Genomic DNA, 11,346 nt, shown 5'->3' on the forward strand with positions numbered 1-11,346 from the left:
ATGGTAGGAGCCTGTGTCTCCCCCTGGAGGCCTACAGTCCCCCCTACCTCCACCCGCCCTACCAGCTCCATCTGGTTCTGCTCTAGCCACTGACCTCAGGGGCCGTTGCTCACTGTTTTATCTCATCTGTACCCCCAACTAGTGTTGCCAGATAAAATGCAGGAGAACAGTTAAGTCTGAATTTCAGATGGACAATGAATGGTATTTTAGTCTAAATCTGTCCCCAATGTTACATGGGACATGGGACATACTTAACAAAGTTTTCCTGAAACTCTCATGTAACTGGACAGCCTGCATTTTTGTTTGCTAAGTCTGGTAATCCTACTGCTCCACCTCCCAACTGGATCATTTCAGGGCCACTTCCCAGTATCTTGGCTTAATTCAGGAAGTAACCATGGGAGGAGTGAGTCTGTGATGGCTGACCGACCAGCAGTTACGTTTTCCTTTCCACTGTCACTTAAGTGCACGCAGCTTCTTAAATCCCACATGAAAAAAAAATCCCGAGCACACTGAGGAGAACCCCCAGCCCATCATCAGTATCACTCAGAAGTTCCATCCATGCATCTGGGAATATTTGACCTGGTTGCTATGAGCAGGGCTGGGTCTTAGCTGTGTCTCAAGAGCTTCCATGTGAATGAACGCTTCATAGCAGAAAAACACCTGGCCAGTTTCCAGTTCCAGTCCCTTGTGGGGCACATGACCATCTCTCAGACCCTCAATCTCTTTATTGACCAAAGGGAGGTCAGAGGTTCCCTTTGTGGGTCAGGCTTAACACCTGGGGCCAAGTAGGTGCTGGGCTTCAATGGCCCCTTGTCCAAGTGGGAGAGGGCCCAGGGCCTCAGTCCCTGGGTTCTGCCCTGTCATCTTGCACAGAAGGGTAAAACCAAGACCCAGGAAGGTGATGACTCATCTGGGCCCCCAATCAGTGGGGCTGCTCTGGGACACCAGTCAGCTTTGGACAGTCAGTGAGCCACATTGCAGATGAGGCCGGCCTGTGAACGCAGCCAGGTGCCTTGGTCGGGGCTGAATTTCAGGCTGCTCGGGAGAGTCGCATAGCGTCTCTGAGCGTTTCCCCATTTGGGACACAGTTCTAAGAACACAAACTGTCTGTGTACCTAGATCTCAGTCCAGAGCAGGGTCTTGCACACAGTAGGCCTTCACATTCCTCTTGGGAAGTGGAAACCAAGGGGACACTACCCCCAACCCGCACCCCTTGCTAGGTTTCAGGACACTTCTATTTCCTGGGAAGAGTAAGGGCGCCACCGTGTGGCCGAGGCGTAAAGCGAAGCCAGGCTTGAAGGGCATGGGGCCTCCGGACTTGAGCCTGAATGCCCTTCCTTCAGGCACGTCTTAGCCTTTGGGTTGCCTCCTGGTACATCATTACCAGGACTCCGCCACCCCCTCAGTCTGCTCGCTTCGGTCCACTCCTGCAGGCAGCATGCAATCAATAAAGGCGGACCGGGTGCAGGAATGGATGATTTTATTGCTCGGGCCCCGTGACCGCAGCCTCTCAGGGCCTCCTCAGGCGGCTGCGCCCTCAGCCATGACGCCGTCGATCCAGGTCACGTAGCTCGCCAAGCGCGTGTAGATACCGGGCTTCTTGCGGTTGCCGCAGATCCGTGAACCCGAGGTGACCACACCCTCGGCCACGCTGCCGCACACCAGCGGGCCTCCGGAGTCGCCCTGCGGGGAGCAGGGTCGTGAGGTCCGGTACAGGCCCGCCCTCCCGCGTCCTGGTTCGGCTCCACTAGAGCCTGCTGCCGGAGAAGGCAACGGCACCCCACTCCAGTACTCTTGCCTGGAGAATCCATGGACAAAGGAGCCTGGTAGGCTGCAGTCCATGGGGTCACTAAGAGTCGGACACGACTGAGCGACTTCACTTTCACTTTCCACTTCCATGCATTGGAGAAGGAAATGGCAACCCACTCCATTGTTCTTGCCTGGAGAATCCCAGGGATGGGGAAGCCTGATGGGCTGCCGTCTATGGGGTCGCACAGAGTCGGACACGACTGAAGCGACTTAGCAGCAGCAGCAGCAGCAGAGCCTGCTGCAGTTCCAGCCTGTTGCAATTCCGCTCAGCCCTGAGGCCCCAATCATTCCCTCACTATTCAGTTTCCCCAGAGTCCACCCACCGCCGCCCATCAAGGCCTCGCCTCCGGATTTTCGATTCCGCCACTTCAAGCTCCACTCCGCCCTCCGTCCCAGTCTCTGCGCAGCAGCCCCTCGAAGCCTTCAAGCTCGGGTCCCAACGCATCCACATCCTCTCCCAGTTGTCACCTTTCCTCCCAACCCTTTTTTGTCCTCAGGCCAGCCATGCCCGTCCGGCCTGTCCGCGTGCGCTGCCCTCCTGCTGGCCCCGCCCTCCAACAGACCTGCCCTTCTCTGCCCCGTCCCCAGGGCGCCCCGCCCCTCTCCTGGGCCCACCCCCAACAGGCTGGTCCCCTCTCTGTCTCGCCCCTCTACTGGCCCCACCCACAGTAGATCTGCCCCGCCGCCCCGCCCCTCTACAGGCCCCAACCTCAGCAGGCTGGTACCCTCTCCGTCCCGCTCCGCCTGCGCACCTTGCAAGTGTCCTGGCGGTTGCTCTCCGCACACATCATTCGCTCAGTGATGGTGCCGTCGTGATACGTTCGCAGGTTGCAGGTGGCGCGGTCGAGCACCGGCAGGAGTAGGTGCTGCAGGCGGTCGGGTTTTCGGCCGGTGTAGCTGATCACGCCCCAGCCCGCCACGTCGCAGAGAGTGCCCGCAGCCACGTCGCGGTCTTCGCGCTGCCATGGCAGGAGCTGCACGGCAGGGCCCAGCACGGCTTTCTCAGAGAGCTGGGGTATGGGGCAGAAGCCAGTGTTATGGCCAGGGCGGGGCGGAGCCCCAGAGCAGCGGGGGGACTGCGGCTAGACCCAACAGACCTGCAGCAGGAGTAGGTCGTGGTCTATGGTCTCTGGCCGGCTGCCCGGGTGGGGCACTACGCGGAGCACGTCGTACAGGCGCTTGGAGGGCTCCGGCTGCGACAGTGAGTGCGCGCCCAGGAGGACCTGCACCTTCCCATCGGCCCTGGGAGTGGGGTGGACGCACATCAGAACCACGTCCCCTCCGCCCGGCCCCGTTCTTTGCCCCGGGCCACTCACACGTCCTCCAGGCAGTGCGCTGCGCTCATCACCCACTGCTCTGCTATCAGGAAGCCTCCGCACACGTGCTTGCCGTTCACCTGCACGGATGCCATGTAGGGCCGGGAGTGGGATGGAGCCTCCTGGCCACGCAGGATCCGGCCACGGGGCTGTGCCGCTAGAAGTAGGCAGGTCAGCGTGAGGACCTCGGGGGTAACTGCAGCCCAGCCCTCGGGATCCCCCATCGACTGCAACACCCTACCCTCCATTGGCTGTAACACCCCCTCAGACCTGGAATTCCATCCTGCAATCCTCCCCAGCAGAATTACAACCTCCCGGGGCCCCAGGGAGGAACAGCTGAGAAGACATACGATAGGGAGTGAGGGAACCTGGGGTAAACCCCATGTCTACACACTGGGCCTGATGGCTTCAATTTAAACACGAGGAAAGTGGGGCTGCCCAAACCCAACATCCCTGCCAGCATTTGCCTCTCGGTTTTCCAGTGTGTGGAAAGCTAGATGTAAAGTTTTAAGAATATCCCCTGGCAGTCAAGTGGTTGGGACTCTCACTGCCAAGAGCAGGTGTTCGATCCCTGGTTGGGGAATAAGATCCTGCAAGCTGCTTGGCACTGCCAAAACAAAAAACAACCCCCAAATCCCTAAAGTTTGGAGAATTCCTTGGTTTCCAGAGCCTTCTGTTCACGTGGGCCTGGGGAATAGTCCCGTTTGATGGAGGGGCCACCTCACTGACTGCCCTGCAAGCTGGTGGCCCCCATTGGTCATCCCACATCCACTCACCACACAGGGCTGTCCCGAGGAGGATCAGAACCACCAGGTGCAGGGATCTGTCTGCCATGATGCCGCCGTGGCCTTGACACTGACCCAGGCAGGACCGTGGGGGTGCTTTTATGAGGCTGGAAGGAGGCGGGCGCTCCCACAGGCCCTATCTCCTGGGTGGACATCGGCCCAGCTGGAGAAAGGGAAGCTGCCTGTCCATTCTCCCCAGGGGTGCGGTTCTCTCCCACGGACTTTGTACTGAGTATAGATGGGCTGCTGGGTATGCTAGCTACCCCTGTGAGCCTGACCCAGGGCCAGCCCTGGTGTGGGAAGCTGCCCCTCGGATGGGCAGCAGGCAGAGCAGAGGGATGGACCCACCCTTAGCCCCCCAGCCCAGTCCCCCCTAGTGCCTACCCAGCTCCAAAAGTTTTGCAACAGCAGCTGAAGACCACAGTCTGTAAACAACCCACTTCCTCCTTTTCCGCTCCTCCCTTCTTTCTCTTCCTCCTACAACTTGGAGAAGAGGTCAGGTGGGGGTGGGGAGAGGTCATCCAACACCCTTGTTCCCACTGGTGTGGCTCTGGAGCTTGATACCCCAACAAGTAGATATGGGAAAAGTGATGTATAGGGGTGGCTGGAAAGACTGGATAAAAGTGACAGAAAATCAAGGCAAACCGGGTGGAACTTTCAACAAGGAAATTACACGGGAAGTTCATGGGTCCACCTTCAGCTATAGTTTGATCCAGGCACCTTAACAAGGTCAGGTCTCCCTCTGGTTCCTCCTTTCCTCCTTGATGACTTTTTTCCTTCATTGTCGTGGCCCCAGGGGCCCTAGACTCAGCCCAGAAGCTGGGTCAGTCCCTCTACAAATTCCCCATCACTGTAGCCAGCGTCTCAAGCCTGTCTCGGATTGGCCGAACTTGGATCTCATGCCCCTAAACCATCTTTTGCAGGCAGGGGATGAAAGGTTCTGATGAGCAGAACCTGAGTCACATGGTCCTCTGTAAGTTGGGGATGGTGGGTCAATATCTCATGAACCTACTAGGGGGAGATGCTGGGTACTCCCAGAAGAGTGGGGAGGAGCTCGAGCTGTGAGCTGTTCCCAGTAGAAGCAGTGCACCATCTTTCCCCTTCTCCTTTTCACAGTGTAAAGAAAATTAGAAAACAACATAGCAAATGTGATTTGTTAGATCCTGACATGTTTCCATACTAAAATCAGAATCTCTGAAACAAAAGCACATTTGCAAGTGGAGTCCAGATTATGTAAGTAAGCGTATTGGAAATTGCGACAAAATTTGGAAATGACCCAACAAGACAGGTCAGTTCAATGAATAACCCCACGCATCCCCAGATGCTCTGTTAACCTGGGAAGACTTCCAGGGTATAGTATTAAGCGGAAAAAGCGATTGCTGGGCAGTGGGTCATGTTTCTGAGCCGCTGGCACTAGTGGGGAGGTATACCTTCAGGAAGAGCCGGCAGAGGGACTAGCAAAAGTGAGGACCTTCAGGTAGGGCCAGGCTGGTGTGCCCCACTAGCGGGATGGGGGGTATGGTGCAGAGAAGAATTTATCCTGGCCTCATGGTGTGGGGTCAGGGGTGGGGGAGGGGGCACTGCCTGATGTTACTTCTCAAATTTATTTGCTGGCTTAGGCAATTGATTCTCCCACCATCAGCCTGTGAGCTGCATGATGGCAGAGGCTGCATGTGTTGTGGGCCCCTGGGGGTTCCTTCCCAGGCCCAGGGAAGCAAAAGAGGGGTACAGGCTGGTCGCCTCCCCAGGGCTGTTGTGACTCCTTCGGGCTGAAGTGTTTCCTTGTGAGACATCTGACATCTTTGCCTCCCTCCCCCCTCACATCCCAACCAAGGCTGAGGAGGAGGGGGAGGGACTGTCTCCCTACTCAGTGAAGCCGAGGCTGGCCTAGGACCCCAACTCCTGGCTGGCTGCTTCCTAGACAGTGCCTCACTCTTTACTACAGGGAAACAGAGACTCAGAGACAGCACACAAGTTGCTCAAAGTCACAGAGCTGGGGCTCGAACCCAGGTTCTTGAGAGTGACTTCATAGCTGTTTGCCCCTCTGCTTCCTCATCTGTAAAGTGGGGCACTCATGGGACCTGCCTTGAGGGCAGAGAGAGGACAAGCTGAGTGAATACTTGCAAAGACTCAGAATGATGTCTGTGCTTGTAAGCACGTGTGAACACCTGCTGTAGTGCTCTGCGTTATCACCACCCGCAGCACTGGTTTAATTATGTTTGCTGCTCCTGCTAAGTCACTTCAGTTGTGTCCGACTCTGTGGGACCCCATAGATGGCAGTCCACCCGGCTCTCGCGTCCCTGGAATTCTCCAGCCAAGAACACTGGAGTGGGTTGCCATCTCCTTCTCCAGTGCATAAAAGTGAAAGTGAAGTCGGTCAGTCGTGTCCGACTCCTAGTGACCCTGTGGACTGCAGCCTACCGGGCTTCTCCCTGTCCAAGAAATAGCAACTGGGATCCTTTTGTGGAAGGTAGAGACGGGTCTTCTTACCCCAGGGCCCTGAACCAGCCACCACCTGGTGGCAGCGTACTCGTGACACTCCCAAGGCCTTCTCCTGAGGACTTTTCAAGACTCAGTTGTACAACCAAGAAACACGCAGACACCTTCTACAAAACAGAGAGAGGTTTTTATTGTGCCAGATGCTGAGTGATGCTTCATGGGAAGGGCCCAGCCAAGGGCAGGTGAGGGGGCGTGACAGGTACAGCCTTTCTAGCGGGTCCTGCCTGTGGGGTCCCTGGGGCGGAGAGAGGGGCCATCGTCGTCACTGTAGCGCCGGATGATGGAGTTGATCCAGTTGGCAAACTTGGCGACAGAGGCAAAGGAGTCTGGGAAGACCCCAGAGCCGCAACCCCCACGGATGAAGGAATCGATCCCATGGACCAGCCCGTTGCAGACCAGGGGCCCGCCAGAGTCCCCCTGTGGAGCCAGACAGATTGGAGGCTAGGGTTCCCGGCCCAGCCCTCTCAGTTCCACCTACCTGCCCTTCAGGGTGGGGAAGATATTCCAGGGGTCTGGCTGCAGCAGCCTGGGAGCGGGTGGGGTAGGGGCTGGGGGCACCCAGGGTACTTACAAAGCAGATGCCAGCACGCCGGCGTGACACCAGGGTGCATACATTGGTGGGGCGGCAGAGGCCAGTCACCACGGTCACGTTGAGCTGCTGCAGGATTTGGGGTGGTGGCCGGTTCGTGCCCAGACGGCCCCAGCCCATGGCCACGCACTGCACACCTTCGCCCACGCCCTGGTCCTGGGCAGGCAACCGGGCCACCTGCACGTTGGCGTTGAGGGTGGCCATCCTGTTGAGCTGCAGAGGAGGGTGGTGGGGTACGAAGCAGTCACAGGGGAGGGGTGGTGAGCCACGGCTGTGACTCTGGGGCCAGGTTCCCCCACGGAGGCTCTACCATTGTCCTGGGGTATTTAAGAGCAGGACGCCCACCCTCTGCATGCGTCCCATTGAGCCTCACTTTCCCCGTCTGTAAAGTGGGAGGAACCACCATGGCTGAGGCCACATCTCTGGACATGTCTTTTATACATATATATATAAATATATATATTTATTTATTTATTTGGCTGCGTGGGGTCTTAGTTGCAGCATGCGGGATCTAGTTTCCCAACCAGGGATTGAACCTGGGCCCCCTGAATTTGGGCGTGCAGAGTCTTCCCTGGACCACCAGGGAAGTCCCTGAATGTGTCTTGAGTGCAGTAACCAGTAGGCATTCAACAGAACAAACCATGGGTCACACCAGCGACCATAAGGCCCTTGTTCTAGAACATTCTCAGAGAATAATCATAGCTGTGCAAGCAGAGGGGAAAGGTAGGTTTCTGCGTCCAGACTCCCACCCACCGAATGTAGGTAATTTTGCCCCATTTCCCAAAGAGGGAGGCCGTCGGTGCCCACTGCTAGCAAAGACAGCTGTTCAGAGCTTCTGGCTGTCTTATCTAATCTCTGGCAGCCCTGCGGGGTGCGGGGGTGTACTTCTCCATTTCACAGCGGGGTGACTGAAGCACCGGGATTAGTGGGGACACCAGGTCTGCCCCCGCCCGCCGCACCCCCTAGTCTCCTGCCCCTCACCCCCTCCCCAAGCCTCTCAGGGCGCTGCACCTGCCCTGCCCGCCCCGCCCCCCGCGCACCTGGAGAACCACGACGTCGTTCTGCAGGCTCAAGGGGTCGAAGCCGTTTTCAAAGACCCTCCGGACCCTGAACATCTGCCGGGTTCGCTCCTGCCGCCGCAGGTTATGCGCCCCCAGCACCACGCGCACCGATCGAAAGTTCCTGGGGTCGGGGGCGGACAGGAGGTGATGGCGGCGGAGAGACCCTGCTGGGGCGCAGGGGGACCCTGCAAACCCTCGCGCTTTTGCCGGAAGCCCCCACCCTGGGCCGGCCCCACGCCCCTCGCGCCGGGACCCCGATGTGTGCGCGCGCGGAGACACTCACAGGCCGTTCAGACAATGCGCTGCCGACAGCACGAAGTTGCGCGCGATGAGGGTGGCGCCGCAGAAGTGGCCTCCGCGCAGCTGCAGCGAAGCTATGAAGGGCCAGGCGTGCGGCCGGGCTGCCCGGCCCCCCACGATCTCCGAGGCCAGCGCGGGGCCTGGGGGCACGGGCGGGGGTGGGGCGGTAAGCGGAGGAGGAACCCTCCGACCCCTGGAACCCCCACCAGGGCCCCGCAGGGTTGGGCTCTTCTATTGCTTGTCACCCAGAGAGGGGAGGGGGCGTGTACGGTCCTCCTGCTCCGGCGCAGCCAGACCTGAAGTCCCCACAGGGTGCGGGGTGAACCCCCCCTTCACCCTTACCACTCAGAACCTCAGTCTCCTCCTCATCCCATGAGGAGGAGGGGGCCGGCAGGGTCCAGGGTGAGTGGAGAGGCGGGAGCAGAAGACCAGGGACAGACTCGGCCCCACTCACCACCCAGCAGCAGGGCCAGCAGGATGGGGGCCAGGGCAGGGCTGAAGTGTCTGCAGCTTTGGGTCATGGTCGGTTGGGGGCTCCAGGGTTTCTGCCCTCTGTGCCCACCTGTCCCTCTTATAGTCCCCACGCCAGGAGGCAGTTGCAGTTGCTAACGGTGGGGTCAGGTGCCCCTACTTCCTCTCCCCATCCCGGGGACTGGAGGACGGCTGACTGGGTGATGGGAAGAACAGTTGGGGAAGGACCTGTGCAAATGACCAGGAGGCTCCAGGAGGGTCACCAGTTCAAACTCAGGGTGCATGATTAAACCCTAATGTCAGATAGACATCTTTTTAACATAAGTGTATCCCACATATGAGTATCCCACATATCCCACATATGTAGTTATGAACAAAGTTTATCCAACATTCAAGGTTAGCAGGGTGTCCTATGTAAGTGAAGTGAAAGTTAGTCGCACAGTTGTGTCCGACTCTTTGCAATCCATGGACTGTACCCGCCCAGGCTCCTCTGTCCCTGGAATTTTCCAGGCAATAATCCTGGAGTGGGTTGCCATTTCCTTCTCCAGGGGATCTTCCTGAGTCAGGGATCGAACCCAGGTCTCCTGCACTGCAGGCAAATTCTTTACCACCTGAGCCACTAGGGAAGCCAATATTCCCTGCATGTAGTTATGTACAAAGTTAGTTTATCTGACATTCAAAGTTAGCAGGGCGTCCTGTATTTTTGCTAAATGTGGTCATGCACGCATGTGTGCTAGGTTGCTCAGTTGTGTCCGACTCTTAGCAACCCCATAGACTGTAGCCTGCCAGGCTCCTCTCTGTCCATGGGATTCTCCAGGCAAGAATACTGGTCACTCTGGCCCAAAGGAATTGTTTGGGATGCCACGTGCCTCAGTTTCACCAGGGCTCTCTGATAACAGCAATCACGTGCACCCAGCTCTGTCCTAATATTTTGCAGGCATGGCGGGGTCTCCACATCAGCCACCTGCCCAGTGACATGGTTGGGGGAGCTGGGCTTTGAACCCAAAATTCACAGCTATAGGGGGGCTTGCTGACTTCCTTGGCTTTGGATGTCCCTCTGGGAGCCTGGACTTCCAACCTTTGGTCTTTGGTTGCTGCTCCTAACAGGGAACTCACTCCTACCTGGGATTCGGTCAATCTCTGGGGGCCCTCTGAGGTTCTGGGAAGGAACCCCTCCCAACCCATCCCACCATTGCCCCTCTGAACTCTGAAACCCCTTCCAGCCGGAGCCAGAGGAGAGAATTCCCTCTTGGTCCTGGAGGTTGGACCATGGATCTCCATCCAAGTTTGAGAGCTTTGGTATGGACCTTGGAAGAGCTCAAGCTGGACAAGGGAGATGGGGTCCCCCAGGGCCAGTCCCCAGCCCCATGGCACCCGTTCCCCTCCCCCCACCCACCTCCCAACCCCAGCTGCTCCAGCTGCAACGGCCGTAGCCAAGGCTGTCGCAAGAAGCAACGTTCTCCTGGCTTGGAGCAAGGCTTGGGGCGGGAACCAACGGATCCATCTGAGGAAGAGGTGGGCGGGGGCACCCAGGGATACCCAGAGCCCAGCTAGGGTGGGAGTCCAGTTTGTCCCTGGATCCCCCCACCCCTGGTGTGTGGCCATAGGCAAGTCAACCCCCACCTCTCCCCTCTTGGCAGGCTCCCCACTTTGTTGAGTTAAAGCTACCATAGAGCACTTGGTAAGCACCTGCTGTATACATAACCTAGTTTCCAGAGGGGGTGGGGAGAATGGAGGAGGCTTAAACAAAGTTGGATCTTTTGAGGACCACCTGCACGCTACATCCTCACAGGTCGCGATGGCTAAACTTGTGGACTCCAGGGGACTTGCCCTCTGTGACTTCAGGCCCTCTCCAAGCCTCAGTTTCTTCATCTGTAAAATGGAAGCTGTAGGTTCCCATCTCACGAGATTGTCCCACGGATTAAATGAATGAACTTGTGTGAAGTTCTTAGATAAGAAAGTGCCGTCCTTGAGGGTTTGTTAACCATTAACCCTCTCCCAGAGGGTATGGTGACGATTCTCCTGGGGGTGTTCTGGTTCCCATCAGAGTAGTGATGCCACGTGGAGCATCTCACAGGACAATGCTGCTCTGGAGGCTAGGGGATCCTGTGTTGCTGGGGGCCGCCCTGCTCTCCCGGCCAGCCCCCTCCCTGGGTCGCTTCTCCGCAGCATCCTGTTTATAATTCCTGTGGCTTGGTCCTCCCCTGAATGTCAACAGCCTTGTCAACCTCCAGAAGTCAGCCCCAGCTCCCAGGCCCCTGTTCTCTCCTCCCCTCCTTGGAGCTGATGCTTTTTGTGCAGAACTTTTCCTCTGACTCATCAAATATACACACACACACACACACACACACACCACATGCACACTCATGTGCTGGAGCTCATAGAAAATAGAAAACACCCGGGGCTGTTTTTTTCTGGGTCTTTCTGTTCCCATCAATGGGCTCAGTCCAACATGCCCTCCAGCAAACCTCATTTGTCCCCAGTGCGGCGGGAGAGGTCCCTCTGGGCTTTTTATA

General features: G+C 57.6%; 2 protein-coding genes across 2 annotated transcripts; both read right to left on the reverse strand.

Annotated features, from left to right (window-relative positions):
- Positions 1-1,463: 1,463 nt before the first annotated feature.
- On the reverse strand, positions 1,464-4,184 carry CFD (complement factor D). The gene is made up of 5 exons (XM_006052751.4): positions 3,902-4,184; positions 3,126-3,282; positions 2,907-3,051; positions 2,562-2,819; positions 1,464-1,683 (listed from the first exon to the last, which is right to left on the reverse strand). The coding sequence occupies exons 1-5, from the start codon at positions 3,957-3,959 to the stop codon at positions 1,522-1,524; spliced, it is 780 nt and encodes a 259-aa protein (XP_006052813.4). The 5' UTR covers positions 3,960-4,184; the 3' UTR covers positions 1,464-1,521.
- Positions 4,185-6,517: 2,333 nt separating this feature from the next.
- On the reverse strand, positions 6,518-8,949 carry ELANE (elastase, neutrophil expressed). The gene is made up of 5 exons (XM_006052752.3): positions 8,814-8,949; positions 8,343-8,499; positions 8,039-8,180; positions 6,981-7,211; positions 6,518-6,826 (listed from the first exon to the last, which is right to left on the reverse strand). Exons 1-5 carry the CDS (start codon positions 8,878-8,880, stop codon positions 6,620-6,622), a joined length of 804 nt encoding a protein of 267 aa, XP_006052814.1. The 5' UTR covers positions 8,881-8,949; the 3' UTR covers positions 6,518-6,619.
- Between the last annotated feature and the right edge of the window lie 2,397 nt (positions 8,950-11,346).

Source organism: Bubalus bubalis, chromosome 9 (genome assembly GCF_019923935.1).
Source record: "Bubalus bubalis isolate 160015118507 breed Murrah chromosome 9, NDDB_SH_1, whole genome shotgun sequence".
NCBI lineage: Eukaryota > Metazoa > Chordata > Mammalia > Artiodactyla > Bovidae > Bubalus > Bubalus bubalis.

Excerpts from the sequence above, each read along its gene's own strand:
- CFD (XM_006052751.4), bottom strand. The coding sequence starts at position 3,959 with ATGGCAGACAGATCCCTGCACCTGGTGGTTCTGATCCTCCTCGGGACA. Across the intron at positions 3,283-3,901 it reads CCTCGGGACAGCCCTGTGTG|CGGCACAGCCCCGTGGCCGG; the intron begins GTGAGTGGATGT and ends GCCTACTTCTAG. Across the intron at positions 1,684-2,561 it reads ACCGCCAGGACACTTGCAAG|GGCGACTCCGGAGGCCCGCT; the intron begins GTGCGCAGGCGG and ends TGCTCCCCGCAG.
- ELANE (XM_006052752.3), bottom strand. The coding sequence starts at position 8,880 with ATGACCCAAAGCTGCAGACACTTCAGCCCTGCCCTGGCCCCCATCCTG. Across the intron at positions 8,500-8,813 it reads GCTGGCCCTGCTGCTGGGTG|GCCCCGCGCTGGCCTCGGAG; the intron begins GTGAGTGGGGCC and ends CCGTGCCCCCAG. Across the intron at positions 6,827-6,980 it reads GGCGTGCTGGCATCTGCTTT|GGGGACTCTGGCGGGCCCCT; the intron begins GTAAGTACCCTG and ends CTGGCTCCACAG.